Below are 21,920 nucleotides of genomic sequence, written 5' to 3'. Positions count from 1 at the left end.
AGGAGACTTTTCTGAAGGACTGCAGTGGGGAGAGATGTATGGGCACAGTACTGCCAGTCTCTGCTGGAAACGGATGTTGATGTTAGAACAGCCCTGCATTTGGTTCTTGCTGCCTTCTCAGTCCTGAGCTCAATAGGAAGCCTTTAGCCCTAAGGAAAAGCACTAAGCTTTTCTACAAGAGTGAGAAACATATTCCTTTTAAAAGCAAGGGCTGAGGTTCTCATCTAGTTGTGTAATGTACTGAGCTGAAGCTTTAAGGAGCAGGGAGAGAAAATAAGCAGATGTTTTGGCGTTTGTGGCAGAGTCAGGAGGCTGATGTTGGAGACTCAGAGCTGTAGGAGTGGGCTCCAGCTGCCATGTGGGTCCCAGGCAGGCAGCCTTTGTTGCAGACAGGGTGACTGCTGGAGCTGCTACCCCATGGCACTGGCTGGTACTCAGGCACCCCTGTGTGTTTGCAGGGTGCAAGCTTTCCTGCAGATGGCTCTCTTTACATTGTTCTTTGCATCCTCTGGTTTCATGTGAGATGCCAGCCATTCTTTGACTTGGTCTCCAGAGACTCTTGGTGAGCTCAGTAAATGGGAGATGTGATTTTCACCCTGCAGGAAAAGCAGCTCACCCTGCTTTCCTCATGTGGCATTAGGCTGGGTGCTGTGCCCTGACAGGGCAACAGTGTCTTTCATGCTATCCTTTTGTTTCAGGCCAGCAAAGATGCTGCTGTAGATGACTGACTGTGCCTCAAGTGCTATGGCTCTACATGGCGTCTGCAGGACCAGACCATGCTAATGGGGGCCCCAAACAGCAGAAGAGCATTGGGCTGGAGTCAGGCAGCCTCCCGGCAGAACGACCTCAGCCGTCCTGGCCCTGGCGCCTCGCTCAGCAGCAGGCCAAACCCGTCTGGAATTTAGAGAAGAGATATGCGAGTGCTTTCCAGGATCGCATCCTGCTGCCCTCAGGGATCCCTCTGCAGCAATCCTGCTTCTTGTGCTCACCATCACTATGCCACGCACAGCCCACTGAAGACAGCCTCCAAAGCCCTCGACACGCTGGCTCTGCCACGGGAAGGGTGATGTCTGCCACGGGAAGGGTGATGTCTTCCCTGCTGATGGAGCCCTGCCTGCTGGCAGAGGAGCGCTCTGGAGCTGGGGTCAAAGGCTCTGCCCTCAGCTCAGGTCAGCAGGCTGCCAGCTCCTGTCGACCAGTGCTCAATAACGACTCCTTCCTACGGCCAAGCAGTGCTCAAGTGCCTTTTCTGCAGTCATTGAAGATGAAAAAGGTGGAAAACATCCGGAGTTTTCCTGCTACTTCATGGTCCCTCTCCGGGGACAGTAGAGACAGCTTCGGTAGCAGCCTGATTAACCGGGCAGTGACGAACAGCAACGTTGTGTCAGAGCAAAACAAAATCCCCTCCCATACCCCTGTGCCAAGCAGTGCAGTCCTCAGGAAGGATCAGTGCTCATTGGAGGATGCTAAGGGGAGACCTCACAGCTCAAAAGAGAAGGAACTGGAGAAGAGCCTCTTGAAGGCGGTGCAGCAGCTACCTAGTCAGGCTGCCACACACAGAGGCTTTGGGTCCCAAGTCGAAAGTTCTGGCCTTATGAGTGTGGGCAGCCTGTCCAACCAGAGCAGCAGGAGGAGGCAGCATGCTGGAGTGCAGATCACCCAGAAAGAACCTCCTGCTCCCCCGAACTCGGAGCTGGGGAGCCACTGCCTTAACAGTAACTCGAGCCTTAGGGGCACCTGCGATGCCATTGCCCGCAGTGAGCGGATCAGTGTCCGTCCCTTGGCCTCGTGTGCCAGCGCTCCTCTCTGCAGGACTGGCTGCCATCCCGTGGGTGTGCTCAGCCCTCTGTGTGCCGGGGACCACCTGGCAAGAGCAGAGCCTCTGCACTTTGCTGCTGTGTCTGAAGTGGCAGCACAGGTGTCCACCATCCAACTGGAGGAAGAAGAGAAATGGGCCCAGGCTGTGGTCTCAGGAAAGCTTAAGTAAGTAAAGGCAGGAGGAGGAGGGAGGCTGCAGCAGGATGTGCCAGGCTGGCCGTTGTGTCTGTTTGTGTTGGGAGAGGATGCACTGTGGGCAGTATGACATGGCCATAAGGATAACCATGGGCTGTGTCCATGAGCAAAACCCAACTGCAGCCTCCTAGTGGGTGGGGCACATTCCTGCACCCCCCAGCTTGATGAAGGCACTCGGGATGGCTCCAAGATGTTCCATTTTCTCCTTCAACCACAGCATGGAATTACTGTGTGGCATTTGTAGTTTGTTCTACTCAGCGGGGGGGCCCTGCCTGCAGTTAAAAGCGCTGCACATATGGTGAATGAAGCCTGCTGTTGAACCAGGCCTTCCTAGTCAGAGACATGGGTTCATAAAAGGACACATAGCTAATACAGGATAGAGAAGGTGTGAGGACATGGAGTTCTTGCTCTCCTGCTGGGAGAGGGTGTCCTTTTTCCTCTTTTTTCTAGCTGCTCTGGAACATGTTCCTTCTCAGCATGGTCTGGGGCCTCTCCATCTTGCTAGCTTGGGATGCGTGCTTGTACATCAGTACTGGAAAGGGCAGTGCTCTCATTCCTCTACTCACATTATCTCATGCTGCCTCATGGGTTTCTGGGTTTTTGGCCACAGAAAGCATGTGCCATTCCTTTTGATGTGATGTCCTTTGTCCCAGTGCTACTGCTGAGAGGTCACTGCTGCAGCCGAGCCATCCCCAGGACGAAGCAGAGGAAGAACTTCCTGATGGTCTGGACGAGAGCTACAGTCAAGAAGAGTATGAGGACAGTGAGTGCTGGTACCCCAGGGAGGGCTGTGCTCCACGCCTCAATGTGGGGAGTGCAAGAGCTGTCTGGGAGCTGGACTCAGCACAGCTGCCCTCCTGTCTTACATTCATGCTGTCATTTCAGGATGTATTGAACCCAAAAGTGATGTAACAGCAAGGAGGAACTGCATGGGTTCCTTCTGGGAGCAAGCTAGGGCTCACCAGCTGTCCTTCTCCAGAACTTACCCATCTTCTCTCTGTGCAGGGCTGTCAGCTCTGTTCCCTTCCCTGTTTTTACGACCCCAATTGGTGGGCAAAAGCCAGGATCTAAGGATTTGGGGTAGCTGGAAGATTCTGTCCCCTGCAGCATTTGTTTCCTCTCTTCCCTCCCTAACTCTGTGTGCATTCACTCCTCATGGAGACAAAACCTGAGTTTGTTTCCTCCTGCAGGTGACTCAGATACTTCCTCTGATGCTGATGTGTTGTCCAGCAGCTCCGCCGCTCCTGCATCCAGGTTAGTAGCTGTAAGCAGTGCACTGAACTTGGTGTATTTTTCCCAGACTTGTCCCAGGACCTGAGGGAATGGCCTGAAGTTGCATCAGGGGAGGTTTAGGTTGAATATTAGAAAATGGTTCTTCACCCAGAGTGTGGCTGGGCACTGGAACAGGCTCCCTAGGAAGAGGCCACAGCACCAAGCCTGACAGAGTTCAGGAAGCATTTGGACAATGCTCTTGGGCACGTGGTGTGACTCTTGGGAATGGTGCTGGGCAGGGTGGGCAGTTGGACTCAATGATCCATGTGAGTCCCTTCAAAATCAGCATATTTAGTGATTCTGTCATCTTTACCCTCCATGGGGACAGAGGAGGTGGTAGCATGTGGGGTAAAGGAGTGAAGGTAGGAACAGATGTCCCAGCCAAAACAGGTTTCCTTGCTACCCTGGAAACTAGAACTACCTCTCTTGCTACCGGCAGCAGCCTGTAAAGTGCTAAGGGCGCATCTACAGCATCAAAACAGGGGTCTTAATTTCACTGGCACTGACAGTTGCTGAGTTAGGTTTACTGGATTAAATTGTGCTCTTGCAGTATCATTGCCCGGCAGATGAAGCAGAGTGGAGGTGTCCTGGGCCAGGGACTGCAAAAGCGCCTTGGAATTTTGTGTCTCAGCATAGCATCCTAGAAACAAGTCCTGGAGCCTGGGTTTTTCTTTAACTTTCGGGAGAATCTTTGTCTGGGGAGCACTGGTCAGCCTGTGGTCATCTGAGCCCTGCCTTCATGACTCCTGGCTGACCTTTGTTGGACCTGTTTTTGCCCATCCAACAGTGGGAGCTCGTCTTGCACCAGGGCTGCCTCAGGCTTTGCTGTCTGCCTGACAGCTTGCTGCTTCCCATCATGCCATCACTAATCTGGGAGACAAGCAAGCCTTTCTGTGAGCAAGTGTTGAGCCTTAGGGTGCTGCAGGGCTCTGGGTGTGCACATGTGGTTGTGAAAGTCCTGCAGAGGTGATGTAAACTGGCCCAGCAGCTGTTTGTGGCAGGATGTGTCTGGTTGGCCTCTGGGGCAGATGGGGAGAAGCAGTGCTTGGGCTAAATGCCTCTTACAGCAAGGAGGGAGAGGTGTTGGCCACTTCTTTGTGCAGGCTGTGTGCCAGCCTGGCATTGAAACCTTTGCAGCTGTCACCTGCCTTCACGTTGTGTGGGCAAAACCAGTTTTGTGCCAGAGAATATTAACCAATATAATCCTTTGCCAATTAATAAACTTTTAATTATTGATTTCAGTACTGAAAAGAAAAAAAAAAAACAACAAACCAAGGACTTTGATAAAACACCTCTTCTTCCCTCAGCCTGGTCTCCAATTCTTTGTGACAAGCTACACTCAGTCCCTTCAGTGAGGCAAGGGGTGGCCTGAGAGATTTGTGGTAGTGTGTTGTAATTCCTTTTCTTTTGCTGCTCTTTGTTCTCTATTGGATTGCTCTGGTGTGGCTTCTTCCACTGGCTGCAGTGGCATATATTTGAATATATGTTCATTGCAAACCTTACTTTTCACTTCATCACAATCTTAATAGAAACATTACAAATTCTATCCCTCCTTCCAGGTATTGGGGCTTGCTGTGGTAAGGTGTACATATAGTGGGTTAAACTCCATCCCTCTTCCCTGCAACACAGCAGAACCATGAGGGTTGCAACAGTTAAATAATATGTATTACAATCTCCACCCCTTGTTCCCTTGGACTAGATTATAGGGTTTGTCATGTAAAAGACTCCACTCCTTGCCCCAGAAAATCAAAAACCCCACAGTGGGTACTTGGCATGTGCATTCATTGCAGACTCATCCCCTCATTGCTGCAGACTGAGTTACTGACCTTAGTGCCTGCTGCTTGCACCACATTGCAATGATGGTGCAAATTCCTGATACCCAGATTAAGGCTTCTTCCGGCTTCCCTCTTCCTTTGTTACTTTTCACTTTTAGTCAGTTGACCACTGCTTCATCTTTCTTAGGAAACGCATTGAGTGCCTGGCCCAGCCTTCTGAGGCTCAAGACAAAGTGCTCAAACCAGCTCTTGTCTGCAGTTTATTCCCTAATGTGCCTCCAACTATCTACTTCAGTACTCGGGATGAGGCAGGTGAGCCAGAGTCTGTTGTTGCACAAGGTGAGAGTGGCCAGCCCATTATTAGGGAGCAAGTGGTGCCAGCACACAGCCTGGAGCTAGCTGGCAGTGGCTGCCCTTAACCCTTCCCATGATGATACCCAACACTGCTGTGAGATCCAAATGACTGCAGTAAACTGTTATTTCCAATGTCTGGAGCATGACTCAGGCTGCCACTAAATGTTCCAGTGTCTTGGATCTCCCCCAGCTGTGGAGTCTTCTGCTCCATGACAGTTCTGCAAAGAGGGCTATGCACCCTCATCTACAGGCCTGGTGCCTGTGCAGCAAACCATAAGAATTTTGCAGCTGTAGTAAATCCAAGTATTGTGTTTGTTTTCCTTCAGTGTCTAACTTTTTGCTTTCCTAGTGGAAAAGCTGCCTTGGGAGCAGAGGAAGCTGCTGCGATGGAAAATGTGCAGTGTCACGCCTAACATAGTGAAGCAAACCATTGGCAGGTCCCACTTCCGAGTTAGCAAAAGTAAGTTGGGGAGGCAGCATTGTGTCCTTCCTTGCCTCCAGTGCTGGACACTAGAAGGCAGAATGCCTGCAAAGAACAGAGCAGAAGCAATACAGGCTTGGCACTGCAGGACGCTAGGTTCATGTTTTTGCCTGTCTGACCTGCAGTATCCAACATCTGTGGGTCCCAGCAGGGCCTGATCTGCCTCTTGGCTTATTCCTGGCATAGTCCACAAGGGCTTGCTCCTGGGCTGTCAAGAACTGAGGCAGATGTGAGGCAGGTTTGCTCTGGCTTGCCACTCTGAGTAGGCTGGCCCTCATGTAGTGCCAGGCCCAGCACTGCTGCTCCTTGTCCCCATGTACTGAAGAGGAAAACATCTTCTCTGACCATAGCCAGAGTTCTCAGGTTGGGAATCTTGTCACTGAAGAGATGTGTAGGAGAAGCACTGAGCATCTGCAGCTATGATCCATACTCTGGAATGCGATCTCCTGGAAGTATTTATTGGACTCCTGCATGTATCAGGAGACCTCTGCACAGATTTTGGGGCTATAATGAAACATGGAGGGCAGAGGAAGTCCTAAGAAGTTATGGCACACCTACCTGTCCCTCAGCAGCACAGCAGTCATTAGCCAACTGCTTCATTTGCCAGCTGTAATGCAGAGAAGTCAGGATGCTGGGGAATTAAAGGCATTCCTTTGACCCTGTACCTCTTCAGGTCCTTGCAACCAGTCATATTTGCAACGATATGACCCACTTGGTTAACTGGATGCCACTCAGCCCTTGTTTTTGCAGCTTTGCAGTAGCGAGTGTGAGTGCTTTGTGCTATAGCTGTACAACATCCCTGGCACACTTCTGCTAGCCTAAGGAGATGGGGTGCTGTGGGTTGAGCAGGTGTTATGGGTGGCAGGGTGCTCAGTCATGGACTTTTCTGTTTTTCCTGAAGCAAGCAGCGACTGGCTGGGTTGCTGGGGCCACCACATGAAATCCCCTGGCTTCAAAGCCATCAGGGAGCACCAAAAGGTAGGGGCTGTTTTTTGCTAACCTCTTTCATGTGCATGGAGAGTGTGTTGCAAGCAATTTGGGTGCCCCTCTGCTCAGGGCCAAGTGTTTGCTGTGCCAACTGTCCCTGCAGTGTCCCTTCCAGAACTGGGAGAGGAGTCCAAGAGACAGGCATAGCTGGATGGGCATCTCTGCTGTGAGGGTGATTGTTGTATGGACTGAGGCTGTAGTCAAATTGTGTTTATTTGTGAGCTTCTCTAAATTCAGTCATTGCTGCTTAAAGCAATGCAGTCCTCCTTCTGGCAGAACTGAGGGCTAGGGACAATGCCCTCACTGCCAGTGCAGCAAAGGGCATGTACCTTACTGTGATCACAGAACAGTCAGGTGTAGCTCATGGCATGAGAACCTGCAAGGGACCAAAGGTTTGGTATCTGTCACAAGTACATGCCTGTTCTGAAGAGCTGTGATGCTCCAAACGAGGTGGTTTGTCCCTGCAAAGTTTCAGGAACAGGTGGAATCAATTTGGGTGCAATCTTGGGAGGGGAGCAAAGACTGTTACCCTGCACTGTATTCAGATAGGATGTATCCTCTGCCAAGGGAGTAGAACGGGGTGGGCAGGGAGTAGGGGAAGCAGAGAGATCTCATAGCATCTGTGTTCCTTTCCAGCTAAACCACTTCCCTGGTTCATTTCAAATTGGAAGGAAGGACCGTCTGTGGCGCAACCTGTTAAAGATGCAGGCTCGCTGTGGGAAAAAGGAGTTTAATTTCTTCCCTCAATCCTTCATCCTGCCCCAGGACATCAAATTACTCAGGAAAGCATGGGAGGAAGGAGGTAGCCGACAGAAATGGATTGTGAAACCAGTAGGTGTAAAGCAGAACTCAATCCTCTGTCTTTTTGTAGGTGCAGGGAGAAGATCTGATCCTTTCTTGTTTGTGTTTTGCAGCCAGCATCAGCAAGAGGCGTTGGTATCCAGGTCATCCACAAATGGAGCCAGCTCCCCAGAAGGAGACCACTGCTAGTACAGAGGTGAGTGAACATAAAACCAAGGTTGACACACAGCCTGGGACCTCTTAATGTCTTGTATCTCTGGCCAAATCTGGGCCCCTACCAGTATGTGACAAAGCAGAAGTACCTGATTTGCATCTGGAGGTTTCTCTGGAGACTGCCTGGTTGTCTTGCTGCTGGAAGTTTGGCTCTGTCAGCTGCAACTGGGCTTACTGCAGTGCTGCTGTCTCTGTGTAGATATTTGAGGTCTCAGACACAACTTGGTTTCATGAGCTTTCTGGAGCTTCTGTCTGGCAGGTGGACAGCTTCAGCTCTGCTGTGATCCGGCTCTCACTGCTCTGTACTCTGGGGTTTGGCATGTTTGGAGACAAACAAACCTTATCCAGTTCACACAAGTACAGTGGGAAGAGAAGTCCCAGGGAAGAGGGGCAGTTGTCAAAGATTTGTTCTTATCCAAGTTAGAATGGTTTAGTAAGAGCCTCAGTGCTTGTAGATGCAAATGATTTTCTTGAAATAAGTGTTTCAAGTGTTCTCAATCTCCTTCCCCTTCTGCAGAAAAGTGGAATAGTTCATCTTGATTTGAATCTGGGAAGATTCTTGTGAGAGCAGGAAAACTGCAGTGTTTGGCAGACAGGGAACTGTTGTGTTTGCTTGTTAGTTCTCCCTGTCCACTTTCCATGCAGAGAGATAAACTTTCCAATGGAAAATCATGCACCTCTGGGATGAATAATCAAATGAGTTGGATTAAAATACCCAACTGTTTCTGCTTACTGTACAAAACCATCTGTGGTGTACTGCATGTCTTAAATGTTCCTGAAAATTGTGATCAGCGTTGTGGGTGTGGAAAAGCTACTGTGCCTTAAAACTGAGGAAAATCTCTTCAAAATGGAAGTGAGCAGAAGGAAACAGTTCTTATGTGCTGCAGGAGCTCCTTGTGAATGGAAGAGCTGCTCTTTCTCTCATTTTGTCTGTGATGTGATTAACTTGAAAATGCTGTGCAAAAAGGTTTCTGCATTGATCCCTTGTTTTGCCAGGGCTTCTGATTTGGGGGTTAGAGATGTTCCTGCATATGAAAATCCTAACCCTTATGTGCTTCCTTCCCTCTGCAGATACCTGCACAAGCCCTACCTCATTGGCGGGAAGAAGTTTGACCTGAGGCTCTATGTTTACGTCACTTGCTATGATCCCCTCAGAGTCTACCTGTTCAAGGATGGATTGGTTCGCTTTGCCAGCTGCAGGTTGGTTGTGCAGGAGAGCAGTGCTGGGGGCTGCCTTGGTGCCCAGGCACCTGTGGCTGTGGTGCCTGCCTTGGCTGGGGCAGGAGGGAGTCAAGCCCTATAAGGTGATGCTTAAAGCTGTATCTTGCTTGCTTAAGAGGCAGTGTGGAAACACACGAGGTCGCTGCAGGTGACTGTTGAAAGGGAATGTGACAGGATGCTGCCTACATCCAAACTTCCCAATGAAAGATCAGCTCAGTATTAAGCAGTTCTTGAAATACATCATCTGTGCTTCATTCTGCATAAGAGCTGGCACACCAGAAACTAAGACATTTCTTCCAGTTTTCATTGTATTGCCTCAGGCTGTTGGAGTTCCATCAGTGCTTCTGCTCACTGATACTCTGGCTTTTATTTCTTGAGGGTATGCTGCACGGGTGGGATTGCATGCCACTGTCCCAAGGCAGCCTGTTTTGTCTCATGTTTTGTTCCATTAGCTCTGGGCCTGTGAGGACAGAGAGCTGCAGGCAGCAGGGCTGGTGGATGGCTGAGAGTGGTCTGAGATGAGAACAAAGTCTGTGCCTGCCTCATGGACCTGGGGACAGCCACTTCAGTCTTGGACAGCTTGTGTTCCTCTTGCCTTCCCAGGTACTCCTCCTCAGTGGAGAGCCTCAGCAACAAGTTCATGCACTTGACCAACTACAGTGTGAACAAGAAGAACGCAGCGTACAAACCCAACTTGGATGAGACTGCTTGTCAGGGACACAAATGGTAGGTGCTGCTTTTAGGGTACAAGGCATGTCTTTCTATTTCCCATTAAGTCAGACTTTTTTCAGTATTCTTACCCAAAACTTGAACTTGCTTTCTGTATCATCTGCTCCCACTTGGGAAAGTGGAAGAACAGAATGATTTTAGCATGAGTTAGTGTCAATGGAATCTGGATGGTCTCCCTGGCTTGTGACTCATCCTGTCCACTACTGCTTGAGCTGTAAGTGCTGTTCATCCTGCCTGTGTTTGTGCCATTCCCTGCTTCCAACACTGCACTTATCTCTGCTCATTCATCCCCTTCCCCTATTGTGGGGGTGATGGGATGTGGTTAAAGCAGAATCTGATTGGGTTTTGTTAGATATTGAATGGGTGATTCTTAAACTGTCTTGATGGGAGCTTCTGCCCATCTCATTCTTGACTTTGCTGTGGAGGCAGAGAAGGGGACAGCTCTGGTTCAGAACTGTTAATTTAGTGCTACTCAGTGGGAATAGGAGCAGTGGTGCTGTTTCTAGGCCTTTGGGAGGAGGGCTGCAATTTTGCAGGGGTTCCCATTCCTTGCTTTCTCATGGGTGAATGGATACAAGCCCCAGGAACTTGTCTCTGATTCCACGGTGGTGTTTGAACCCTTTTAAAAATAGTGCAGGATTGAGTTCTCAATTCTCAGCCTGGGCAGGGCTACTGCACTCAAAGGGAGTTGCAGAAGATGTTTGGCTGTGGCCAGATCACTTAGACCTGGACCTACTTCACAGTGGTCTCTTCCTCCACTGGGACTTTTAGCAGGGTCTGCTGCCCCTCAGCAGTTGCAATTGTGTGGAGGTGGGATTGTGTGGGTTTCCCATACTTGCATGCAAGTCAATGCTGGCTGCTCCTGTGTTAAAGATAAGTGTGGCTGTAATCCACTCCATCTTGTATGCAGGAAGCGTGACCTTTGGATTCCTGGCCATTAGCCACATGGTCTCACTTGAGAAATATCTCAGCATCCTTGGCTCAGTGTCAGAGTAGCTTGCAGCACTCAGTGTGGTATGGGAAACTCCTGTAAAAGCATAGATGCTCCCCCATACCATCTTGTTACCACATTTTTTAGAAATTCTTTTCATCCCTGAAGCCTCAGTGAGGTGGCTTTAGCTAAAACATTTTTGGGGTCTTGTTGGATTCCTGCTGAGCTGCTTTGCAGTGCTGCGGGGGAAGGCCTGCAGGAAGGGGAGGTTTGCTGAGGACATGGAGGGGGAGGGAAGAGAAGATCTGGGCCTGACTTACCTTGCTCATGTGCTAATTTGGGACTATGCTGAGAGAAGTCTATGACAGATTCATGTTCCTAGTAGCTTGGGCCTTCAAAACCAGGGGCCAGGCTGGGGAGAGCAGTAACTAGGAACTGAGAGGTTTGAGGATGTCAGGAGGATTGCCATGCCAGGGAAGAGCACTGTCAGGGTTCCCCTCTGTTGCTTTCACCACCAGCAGCAAGGGGCTACATGTTGGAATCCAAAATGCAAGGAATTCTGAGAACTTTGGGCCTGTAAGCCAAAGCTTAAAATTAAACACAGGATTTGATCTAAGACCTTGGGAAAAGCTTCCAAACTTAGGTGCTAGAAGCGAGAATATAGATTTATAATTTGAAATAGAGACATGTTAAACTAAGTGGAAGAAAATTTAGAGTTTTAGAGTTTAGTGTAAGTTTGTGTGTCATAACATTATTGATATGTTATGACACACAAACTTACATAACAGAAAGCTTTCACTGTAACATGAGTCCATAAGATGAAATATTTAAAAATCAGGTCAAAAACATAAATGTCCTTGTTAGCAGTGTTTTATTAGTCAATAAATCCTTAAAAGGTCTTGTAACTAGCCATCTTGTGACCTTCTGAACCATGCAGTAAAGATATGAACCAAACTCACCTTTCCTACGTATGTAGAAGATAAAAAAAATAAACCACATCATCTAAAACAACTGGAAAACCCCATCTGTAACTCATTCAAAATTCCTTCAAAAATCCTCATCCTTTGCTTTCTCTCTCACAGGGCGCTCAAAGCTCTCTGGGGTTACCTGACCCAGAAAGGAGTTAATAGTGAGGCCATCTGGGAGAAGATTAAGGACATCGTTATCAAAACCATCATTGCGTGAGTCTTGGCACCCCTTGCTCTGTGTGTCTGTGAGGTGCACCTTGGCCCTTTTGACTGTCCAGTCCCTTTTCAGCCACGTCCTTTTGTTCTTAACTGAAATAGTATCACTGCTGTTGGCTTCAGTATTACTCTGCAGATCCCTCCTTTCACCCTGTTACTTATGCTCCTGCTACAGTAGCTGCAGTGGGTAGATAGATCTTACATTTCCCTGACCTGCCTGAAGGCCAGGAAGGTGCAGTGTACCCAAAATTGCCCAGCTTGCCACCCGCTCCCCTGCTTTGCCTGGGAGCCTGAGAGAATGGTCCCTGATGCAGGATAAATCTTGTATTCAGAGATGGATGCTGCCTGACAGAGCAGGGATGCTCAAGATGCAGTGCTGGATCCATATGTGGTGAGGCAGCAGCAACACACAGGCCTGTGTTGGTCCCTCAGCCCACCTGCTCCCGCAGCACGTGGCTGCATTACACTTCCAGAACTGTCAACACGTGCTGTGAACAGCCAGAGCTCTGCTGTCTGTGTGACTGTTGGAAACAAGCATTTTTTTCTTGGCTTGCAGTTCTGAGCCCTATGTGAACAGCCTGGTGAAGATGTACGTGCGCCGGCCGTATTGTTGCCATGAGCTGTTTGGGTTTGATATCATGCTGGATGAAAACCTCAAGCCCTGGATCTTAGAAGTCAACATTTCCCCAAGGTAAAGCATATTCTGAGCCACAGCAGAGTGGATAATGGCCTTTCTTTTACTACAAAGTGAGTTTGGATTGCAATGTCCCCTGTAGCTGGTGCTGAAAGATCATGGGCTTTGAAGCCTCCCTCTCCAGATTGCAGGAATCAAAGCCCTCCCTGTCTGTGAAAGCAACATTCCTCTGCAGTTCAGAAAGCTTTTCTGGGCATGCTCCAGCTAGAGCCAGGGAAGAGTATGTTAAAAAAGGAAGGCAAGGAGGGATGTGTCTTGTACAGAACGGGTGATGGCAGAGATTTCTCTGCGTGGGCAGAAGCAGTCAGCAGTTCCACTGCCTCGTGCACTGTTCTTTACTTCCTGACCGCATCCGGCCTTGTGGTGTCGGCTGTGCAGGCAGGGCCGGGAGCTGCAGTGTAACCAGCATGGCCCCTCCTGTCTGTGAGAGTGGGTGGGCATGAGCTGTACACAGAGCCATGCACACGGCTCTGGGGATGGATTTGCCTATTTCTAGCAAAATTGGGAAGAGATGGAAAAATTAACTATTTCTGATAGGAACCCCCCCCTTCAAAGCTCTATTGTCAGGATTTTTCTCTCAGTGTCTTGTGGGTGGTTTCATGAGGCAAGGGACAGGCTGGTGTTTGTGTCCCAGTCAGTGATAACCCAGGGATTGATCCTGGGGCCATGGGGCTCAACACCTCCATTCTAGCACTCAGGCTGCTGTGATGCTTCCTCTCTGCAGCCTCCACTCCAACTCCCCACTGGATGTGAGCATCAAGGGCCAGATGATTCGGGACCTCCTCAACCTCGCTGGTTTTGTTCTGCCCAGCATGGACAGTGTGGCTTCAGGGACACAGACAAGAAGTGGCTCTACCTACAGGTTATCCCCCTTCTCTGTTAGAGAAGCAGGCTTTTTTCTTGAGGGATTTCATCTCGGGGGGCTGCTTGGAGCCAAGCAAATACTGGCTTCTAGCTGTTGAGAGCCTGTGCTTGCTGGTGTTTCAGCTATGGGTCCAAAGAACTTGTCTCCTTGCCTGAGTATCTGGTTCCTGTGGTCTCTTCAATGCAGAAGGATTTATGGCCTCTCTGCAGGTCCATAGTTGGAAGTGAGGCCAATATAATTTGTGCTTGCTCTGCAGTTTGTCAAGTCGTGCTCTCTTGTCCTTCCCCCTGCCAGAACTAATATGATGCTAAGTTTCACTGCCTCTCTGTTTGCTTGGAGGACTGGCTGGCTCTGTTGAGGCTAGATCCACTTACCCTCTGACTTACCAGAACTGACATGCTGCTGCCTGGAGCAAGAGGAGCACCTGTTATTTTGCAAATGCTGGAGTGATCAGTTCTTTAGGCAGGACTGCAGGTGTCACATGCTGCCAACCTATGGGTGGAGGTGTGCACAGTCTTACTTCACAGCCAACATGGCTGTTTTTACAGAATGCTAGTTCCTGGGTGTGTGTCCAGCCAGACCCCTAATACTTCTGTGTTTCACCACAGCTAGGGCTTATCCTGGTTTCAGACCTGATGGCTGGAAGGAAACCAGTCTGTTCCCTGCAGCAGAATGGCTGCTGGCCATATGTCACTGAAGGATCAGCTTGCTTGGTTAAGCACCAGCATGCAGTGATGTGTGGGCATGCCAAAAGATGGGACTCTTGCCCTGAGTGCCCTGTGCCTTCAGTGGAGAAGCTGGGAACATGGGTCTGTTCCAGATGAGGAGCTCTCACCAGCTCGTCTGCGGTGCTTTGATCACATGCTGGTTTGCCACTTCCAGTGGAAGTGCTGAAGGGCAGGTGTCCTCAGAAAGACCTGCAAGGGATTAAGTGGATCTTTAACATGGTTCAGATGATCCATTACCAGATTTCTTGCATCCAGAGGCAAGCTTGTTTAACTGTATTTCCTGCCCTGGGAAGCATATGAAGGGAATTTTTAGCATATGGGCAGAATTCCAGTAGATCTGCATGTTCCCCAAGCACCATGTGGCACAGACTCAAGGTTCTGCTCTCCCTGTTTGGAGATACACACAACTAATAAGCTTTGCAGCAGCAGAAAAAAAAAAAAAGCTATGTTGGTAGATGGGTTAAAAGGTTTTCAAGAAGTATCTCCCAGATTCTGGCATCCCCACATGGTTAAATTGGTGCTTAGAATAGATGGTTGCTGGTCAGATAGTAGAAAAGGCCAGGACTTCCCATGGCATGTGACTGAATTCGAGTCCTGAGAGTACTTCAGTATTGCCAGAGGAAGTTTTTGATCTAAGAATTCTCTTCTTCCTTGTATGGTACCAGTACTGGGTACTTGCACTCCCATCCCTGTGCTTGCAGTTAGGAAGCTGTGTTCCAAGTGGGATGTAAACATGAGATCCCACCAGGCTTCATGTGCTGTGAATCACATCATGGTGTGTCTTTGACCCTCTTGCATCCTATGTGAGTGTGAGGTGATGGCTCACCTTTTGGGTGAAGGATCACTGAAATGCCTTAGTGAGGGTCTGGCAGAGTCCTCCCAGTTTCCCTGCCCACATCCTTCCCATGTTCTGTGCTGGTGCACAAGGCCGTGGATCCATCACTGATCTCGGAACCAGTGAAATCCTTGGAGAAAGTGTTCTCTCCTCCATGTCACTTTCATGAGGGTGTCATTACTCTCTCAGAAGTTGCTGGGAGCAGCTCTGCCATGACAGGACTTTGTCTTCTCTACTTAAATGCTCTATTGTCTCTCTTGTGTCCTCAGTCTGGGCAGTGCTTTGAAGAAGTCCAAGCCAATATCTGAGCATTTGAGAGCAGAGAAGATGAAGAAGGTCTATTACTTGATGCAGAAGATACCTGACCAGGTACAAAACAACCTCCTCTGTTACTTGCCGAGCCCATGTCCCAGCCAGTCCCACATGTCTGTCCCTCTTCAGATTGTGCTCTTCTCTGGAGTCAACCAGATGATGGGGTGCACCTGGGCTCCAGTGGGTTACAAGACAGCTGGTCAGAAATAAACTGGCTTTGCTTAAGCCACAGTCTCACTGACTAATCTGTACATTAAAATAGATGTGTCCTGAGGGGCACATTACCCATCAGTCCCCAAACAGAGTCTGAGCACTGCCTGCTCCCCCTTATGTGTCTATGCAGCTCTTACAGCCTTTGCCAGCTGATCCCCGTGCTGGGTTAGTAGGGTCACTGGCCTTGTGTGCCTTCTGCCAGTGTGTTTAAGAGAGGCTGGGCTGCAGAACTGGTGTTCTCTTCAGTTCTGTGCAGTGTTGGTGTCACCATTGAGCCTAGATTCCTTCCACAGTTTCCCAAAGATCTCAGACACATGGAGACCTCTGCTTGAGAGATGTTTCTCCCTGACCTTGGGTTGCTCTTGTCTGCAGGATTTTTATTCTTCCGTCTTGGATATCCTGACTCCAGATGATGTTCGGGTCCTGGTGGAGACAGAGGATGAGTACTCCCGGCGCGGGCAGTTCGAGCGGGTGTTCCCCAGCCACATCTCCATGCGGTACCTGCGCTTCTTCGAGCAGCCTCGTTACTTTAACATCCTGGTGACCCAGTGGGAGCTCAAATACTACTTGAATAGACACAAAGGTAACTGCCCTCCAAAGCATGGCACAGCCACCTGACTCAGGCAGGCTGCCTGCCAGCAGTCGTGGGAGATTTCTGAGCTATGCATGTTGAGGGGGAGCTGCCTGCCTGCATACTAACCCCCAGGAAATGTGTTACCTTCCCAGACTGCTTCAAATGTCACAAAAAGCTTATTCTGACTCGATGAGAGGTGATGATTGTTCTGGTACACACAGCACCAGCACTTCTAGGTGCCCTGGGCATGAAGCAGACTGGGATTTTGCCTTCAACCTGTAGCTTTGGCCTCTTACTGTGTTTCTCTGCTCTCTTTTGATGGAGAAACAGCTGGATTTGCTGGGCTTTGCTCCTGACAAATGATCTGTGAAGGAAAAATTGGGCCTACTCCCTGGTCTCCTGCAGCTTTCTAATTGATGAAAAACAGTCAGCATACAAATGGAAATTTTTCCTAAACACTAGAAATCTAGCTAACATTTCCATCCTTTCAGGACACAATTCTGTATTTTAATAAAAACATTATACTTTAATGAGGCATAGCTGGGCTGGACCAATTCCTTCTCACCCAGGGTCGCCTCTATCAGGGCAGCAGTGAGGTCTAGCATGAAGGGTTAGAGAAAATAAAAAGAGACTGTGGCTGAGGGCTTTCCATCCAATAGCTGATCTAGATGGAGAAGCTTCTGGAGGAGCTGGCCCTCCACTGCAGTGACTGTATGTGTGTTCCTCACCTGGCTATCAAGGAGAGAAAGAAGAAAAATGCCTTTGTCACTTTTCACTGGTGTTAAAGCAAGTATCAAAGGGGTCAGTAACAGTCTTTCACAGAGAGATGGTAACATCATAGCCTTCTCTGGCTGTGTTGTCAGCATGTGTCATCCTTTGCCTTGCTAATATCTTTGCTGGATGATCTTCCATCAACTGGAAAAAAGATTCTGTCATTGTCCTCTCTGAAGTGCTGCCCTGAACTTTGCCGCTCAGGCAAGGGTCCTGCTTCAGTGCTCCAGCTTCCCCAAAGAAGCCAGGCGAGCAGATTTCCTTTATCCCATCACCGCTCTTTACCTCTGAGCAGAGCTCACTCTCCCTCTCCCCCTATCCCCTTCCTGTTCCCCTGTGTTCCATGCAGCACTCCTCTTTTCCTAGCCAGCACGATGCAAAGCCCAGGCTGGTGCTCAGACCCAGCACAAGGCATCTGAGCCGCCCTGCTCCCCTTGGCCCCCAACAAGCGGGGGTTTTTTTTACAAGGTTCTGGGGCTTGCTGAAAGGTCACCAAGGAACAGGCTTTGGACAGCAAGGATTTCTCCTGGTATCTTATAGAAAACCACAGTAATGCCAGCTGGACAGCATCAATGGACTAGCCATTGCTCTGCTGGTTCTTAATTCTCAAGTCACTCTGGCCTTCTGCTATGACCCTAAGGCTCTTAAATAAGAAAACAGGATGGGATTTCTCAATATTTTTGGGTTAGCCAAAGAGCAGGGTGCTTGGCTGTAGTGGGGACAGCTTGAAGGAAGCCCTGGAGGAAGTGGAGCTTGTTCAGTGCAGTTGAACACATGGCTCTTCTTCAAAATGACCTTGTTGTGCTCTGGAGCACCATATCTTGTGTGTGGTGAGAGGACTGGTCCCTTCCATTCATACCAGCTATGATCTTGGCTTGTGCCAGTCTTACCCTCTGTCAGGGAGAAGTCTCAGCCCATCTTGAGCTCTGGATGGATCCCTGTAGGGTGGAGATGATGCACTGGGATGCTGCAGCTGATCTGTGCTGTGCAAGGAGGTTGCCTGAGCTGCCCTCCTCTGGGAAAGGGGTCGATGACAGCAAAGCTGCTCTACATTTGCACGGTGGGAACTTTCACCGGTGCAGCCCAAATCAGGTACTGCTGTTGGCAGGCACTGGGCTCAGGGGGACAGCCAATCTGGTCTAATTCGGCAAATCCTGTGTTGCCCCAGTTTTCCTGTTTCGCTGAGCCTGCTGCAAGGAATGTCTTGGCTCCCTGGGAGGAAGGCAAGCACTGCAGCAGCCCACGCACTGATGTTTGCTCATACAAAGGGTGAACGCCCTGGATTTACCCCGTGTTTACTGGCACTCAGGCACGTGTTCAAGTAGTTATTGCATAGCATGCTCTATGTGGTCAGTGCAGCATATTTGCATGCCCTGAGCTGGGAAGGCTTAACTCTTTGTAAACCTGGCTGTTTGTTCTCACTGTCTTCTGTCACTTCCCAGGTCTGGAGCTACTGAAGAACTGGTGTGTCAAAGGGTACCACACTGGGGCAAGGACGGATTTGGCCCAAATGGTGCGTATAAGTGGGGGTAAGGTAGGCAGAGAATGGTTGTTTACTTGCACAGAGTTGGGTAGAGGTGCTGCTTGTTCTGCTTCCTCTGGCTCCTGTCTTACCTGTTTGCCTTCTTCCCTATTTGCCAAGGCCTCCAGGAGTCTGGAAAAACCCATGCTGCCCTATTTCCCACAAACATGAAGTCATGAACAGTATATTAGATCTGCAAGTATTTTGCATCTGAATATCCTTGGGTGCTCTGGGCACAGCCCTACATATTTGGCACCTGTCCTGACCACTGTTCTTCTCTGTGAGGGAGTCGTCTCTGTCTGTCACTCCTGTGCCTTACAGCAGAATGCTGCTCTGAAAGAAACCCACTCTTGACCTCGAGATGCTCTACTCCCACTTTCAGCAGAGGGATTCATTAGGCAGAGAGCAAAGATTGCTCTGTTTGCTATTCTGGGAACAGTCTGGTGGCAGTGACAATGCGCAGCAGTGAGGCAGCTCTAGCTCAAGCTCTCTAGGGCAGCCTATGGCAAAGCACAGCAGGCTTGAGGGATTTTTGCCATGACTTAAATAGCTATTCTGTTGTCTTCCTCTCCTTCCACAGTGGTCATTGCCAAAGTCGTTGTTCCTCCAGAAGAGTGGCATTCAATCAAATGGCTTCAGCAAACTGGAACTGGGCAGACTGGGGTGAGTTTGCACTGGCCATGATGTTCATGGTGTTCATAGTGTGGCTTTTGGACTGGTGTCCTGGTAGAAAACTGGCAGCCCAAAAAGCAGCTTTATTAAGGGGAGAGGAGCAGATTGGTTTGCAGGCTCTGAAGCCTCTGCTCTCTGAGGAGCCAACAGATGGAGCTGGCATGATGTCTGTGCAACTGGCCATGTCTCTTGGCACTGTACACCCAGCTTAGATGGGAGTGAAGCTCAGAACAGCCAGATTAGGTGATGCTTGGAGCTGTCATGATCAGAACATGCTGACAAGATATTCCCTGCACTGGAACTTGTATCACTTCTGTGGACACTGATGTGGTTAACAGTGAGCAGAGGCTCTCAGCTGCAGCACTGGCTGGGGGAACAGTGAGGTCTCCAGGTCTGTTGCACTCTCTCAGCTTCCCCAAGCAAAGCTGAGCTGCTGACAGCTTCCTGCAGAGGTGGAGGACTGGAGTTTGTCTGGGTGAAACAAAGCAAAGGGGAGGCACACCCCGGTCTCTGGTTCTAAGAGAAAGGTCATCACTGTTCCTGTGCTAAGGCCAAGGTGGAGTTGGGTTTACACACAGACAGGAAGACTAAGCTGTGACCCGGCCGTCCCACTCATATTGGGATACATGTTGGGGTCAGTGGCACTGCCTGGAATGGGAGATGGAGTAGATAAGCCTGGCAGCACTATCTCTGAGTCCATGTGTCGTGATACAGCAGATGATTATTGCACCATGGTCCTTTTGGTTCTTTCTCACTGTCCCTAAGAAGCTCAGCGTCTCCTTTTCATTGCAGTGCATGCCTCCCTTCAGCTGGTGAGGATCTCACAAGATGCCTGGAGCCCAGCCCTGCTCAGAACTTACCTCTCAACAAGTGCACTGATGGAGCCAATCAGAGACCTGCTGGCTGCCTCAATGACACTGCCCTGGTGATGTGACCAAGCAGCCACCGTCCCTCCCTGGGGACACATCAACCTACCTCAAAGGAAGAGACAGGAGCTGGCTCTGTAGAGCAAGGACTGTGGGAGCCCTTTGCACTGCACACTTGTTTTGGGGCTGGTTGTAGAGAGAGATATTTTCCTAGGCAAAGAGGAGACCTGTGTGACTTCATTTTCTAAAGCAAGTGGCAAAGCTTGAGGAAGTGGGGGTTATCTGGCCTTTGTCCTAGGCTGTTCTAAAAGCCTGACATTGTGGTTTCTTTGCTGTGTGAGAGCTGGCTGAGCCTGCCCTTCTAGTCCCCAGTCAGCACAGGCTGAGCCCTTGCTCGCTTGTGTCTGTGTCCTGAGTTGCTGGCAGCTGAGCCTGCTCTTGCCCTACTGCAGCCTGGCCCCTGGAGATAAGTCCCCAGTCCTCATGCCTGGGAGAGTGTAAAACTGCCCAGTTTTATCCTTTCTGAGTGTCTGTGCCAAGATCCTGCCCTCCCCAAGCAACAGGCCCCATGGGAGACCTCAGGCTTGCACATTGCAGCTCCAGAGAGACCATGGGTACCAGTGTGGCTCCAGTTGGTTGTGGGGTCAGTGGGGCTGCTGGGGAGGGAGCATCCTTCTCAAGGCCATTGGCTCTCTGGTGTGCCCTGCAGCATGTGTGCATGGACTGCAGGCTAGTGCTCTTCTCTTGGGTCTGCTCTCTATTTTCCCTTTGTTTCTCAAGGATTTCTATTAAATTTTAACACTCAACTGCTTTTCTGGTTCTCATCTGCCTTCCTTTCCCTGACCTCTTTGTGTCTGGTGGGAAGCTCACCCCTTCCCATGCTTCACTAGGCTCTGATACAGGGAGGGTTTGTGCTACCACCCCACTTCCCTGTCCTTCCCAAGCCTTTGGGTAATTCTTGCTGCCCTGTGGCAGGTAAACATACTCCCCTGCATGAAAAAGCAGATCCCAGCATAACTGCTTTGGTCTGGAGTCTTTCTTATGTCTTAGAGACTATCCCGTGCATCATTAATCAAGGAGGGCAGTTCAGTCCAACCTTACAAGAGGGGTAGGAAGGGTTGGGTGCCCAAAGCTGGCCCTTGCTGGTTCAGGGTTCTGTCCCCCCGATATGGTAGGTGAATGCTGGCCAGGTGCATGGGCAGGTTCTTGGGGCCCAGACGAGTTACTGATGTGGGGGCCCTGGGTCTGTTAGAGAGCCTTTCCCTCCCCTCTCCTCACAGCCCACCATTTCCCAGTACTGGGCCCTGTTTCTCTGGTCTCCTTGGTGACAATCTCATCTCTCCTCGGCTTCTCTCCAGCACCTGAAAATAGCCTCCGAAAGTGGAGATGCCTGCTCCCTTCCCTGCTGCCAGCACCCGCGATGGCCAGGCTGGAGCCAGGCTGCTCTGCACAGCACAGCTGTAAGGGTCTGGCCCCATGGGCCCCTGCACCACTGCGGGATTTGGACCACCCTGTGAGCCAGCACCGAGCTCGTCCCTCCTCTTCCTGCCTGCTGTGAGGCAGCACCAGGGAACTCCTTGTACCCCGCCATGGGCCCGTATCCAGCTGTCCCCTGCAGCCGGAGAGCTGTCCCTTTGGCCCTGTAGCCACCAACCCTGCAGCCAGCCCACAGCCTCCCAGAAATAGAAATCGGAGCCGGGAGCGGGCAGAGGGCGAGCAGGAGGGGATGGCCCCGCGGCAAGGAAGGAGGTTACCCCACAGGTCGGGCTGTCCCCGCCGTGGGAGCAGGGTCACCGCGGACAGTGAGCTGCAGCAGGATCCCGGGCAGGGACAGGCAGGGCTGGGCAGCGCTGAGGACAAAGGGTCCGCATGCACGCAGCCCGTGGCTGGATCCAGCCATTCTCCAG

The 21,920-nt window shown here is 50.3% G+C and overlaps 1 protein-coding gene across 1 annotated transcript; it reads left to right on the top strand.

Annotated features, from left to right (window-relative positions):
- Positions 1-688: 688 nt before the first annotated feature.
- TTLL4 (tubulin tyrosine ligase like 4) lies at positions 689-20,824 on the top strand. The gene is made up of 18 exons (XM_066553413.1): positions 689-1,983; positions 2,667-2,776; positions 3,204-3,267; positions 5,248-5,372; positions 5,764-5,874; positions 6,797-6,873; positions 7,519-7,713; positions 7,797-7,879; positions 8,968-9,096; positions 9,721-9,843; positions 11,860-11,958; positions 12,518-12,652; positions 13,380-13,517; positions 15,353-15,452; positions 15,981-16,191; positions 18,396-18,466; positions 19,056-19,138; positions 19,940-20,824. Exons 1-18 carry the CDS (start codon positions 755-757, stop codon positions 20,079-20,081), a joined length of 3,225 nt encoding a protein of 1,074 aa, XP_066409510.1. The 5' UTR covers positions 689-754; the 3' UTR covers positions 20,082-20,824.
- Positions 20,825-21,920: the final 1,096 nt, after the last annotated feature.

This window comes from Molothrus aeneus, chromosome 7 (assembly GCF_037042795.1).
Source record: "Molothrus aeneus isolate 106 chromosome 7, BPBGC_Maene_1.0, whole genome shotgun sequence".
Lineage (NCBI taxonomy): Eukaryota > Metazoa > Chordata > Aves > Passeriformes > Icteridae > Molothrus > Molothrus aeneus.
The sequence above is the reverse complement of the archived record's forward strand: the minus strand, read 5'-3'. Positions and strand labels throughout refer to the sequence as shown.

What these genes read in the sequence shown, in the direction of transcription:
- TTLL4 (XM_066553413.1), top strand. Translation starts at nt 755, where the DNA reads ATGGCGTCTGCAGGACCAGACCATGCTAATGGGGGCCCCAAACAGCAG. An exon ending in CAGTACTCGGGATGAGGCAG is followed by an intron (nt 5,373 to 5,763) that starts GTGAGCCAGAGT and finishes TTGCTTTCCTAG; the next exon opens with TGGAAAAGCTGCCTTGGGAG. An exon ending in AGACCACTGCTAGTACAGAG is followed by an intron (nt 7,880 to 8,967) that starts GTGAGTGAACAT and finishes TTCCCTCTGCAG; the next exon opens with ATACCTGCACAAGCCCTACC.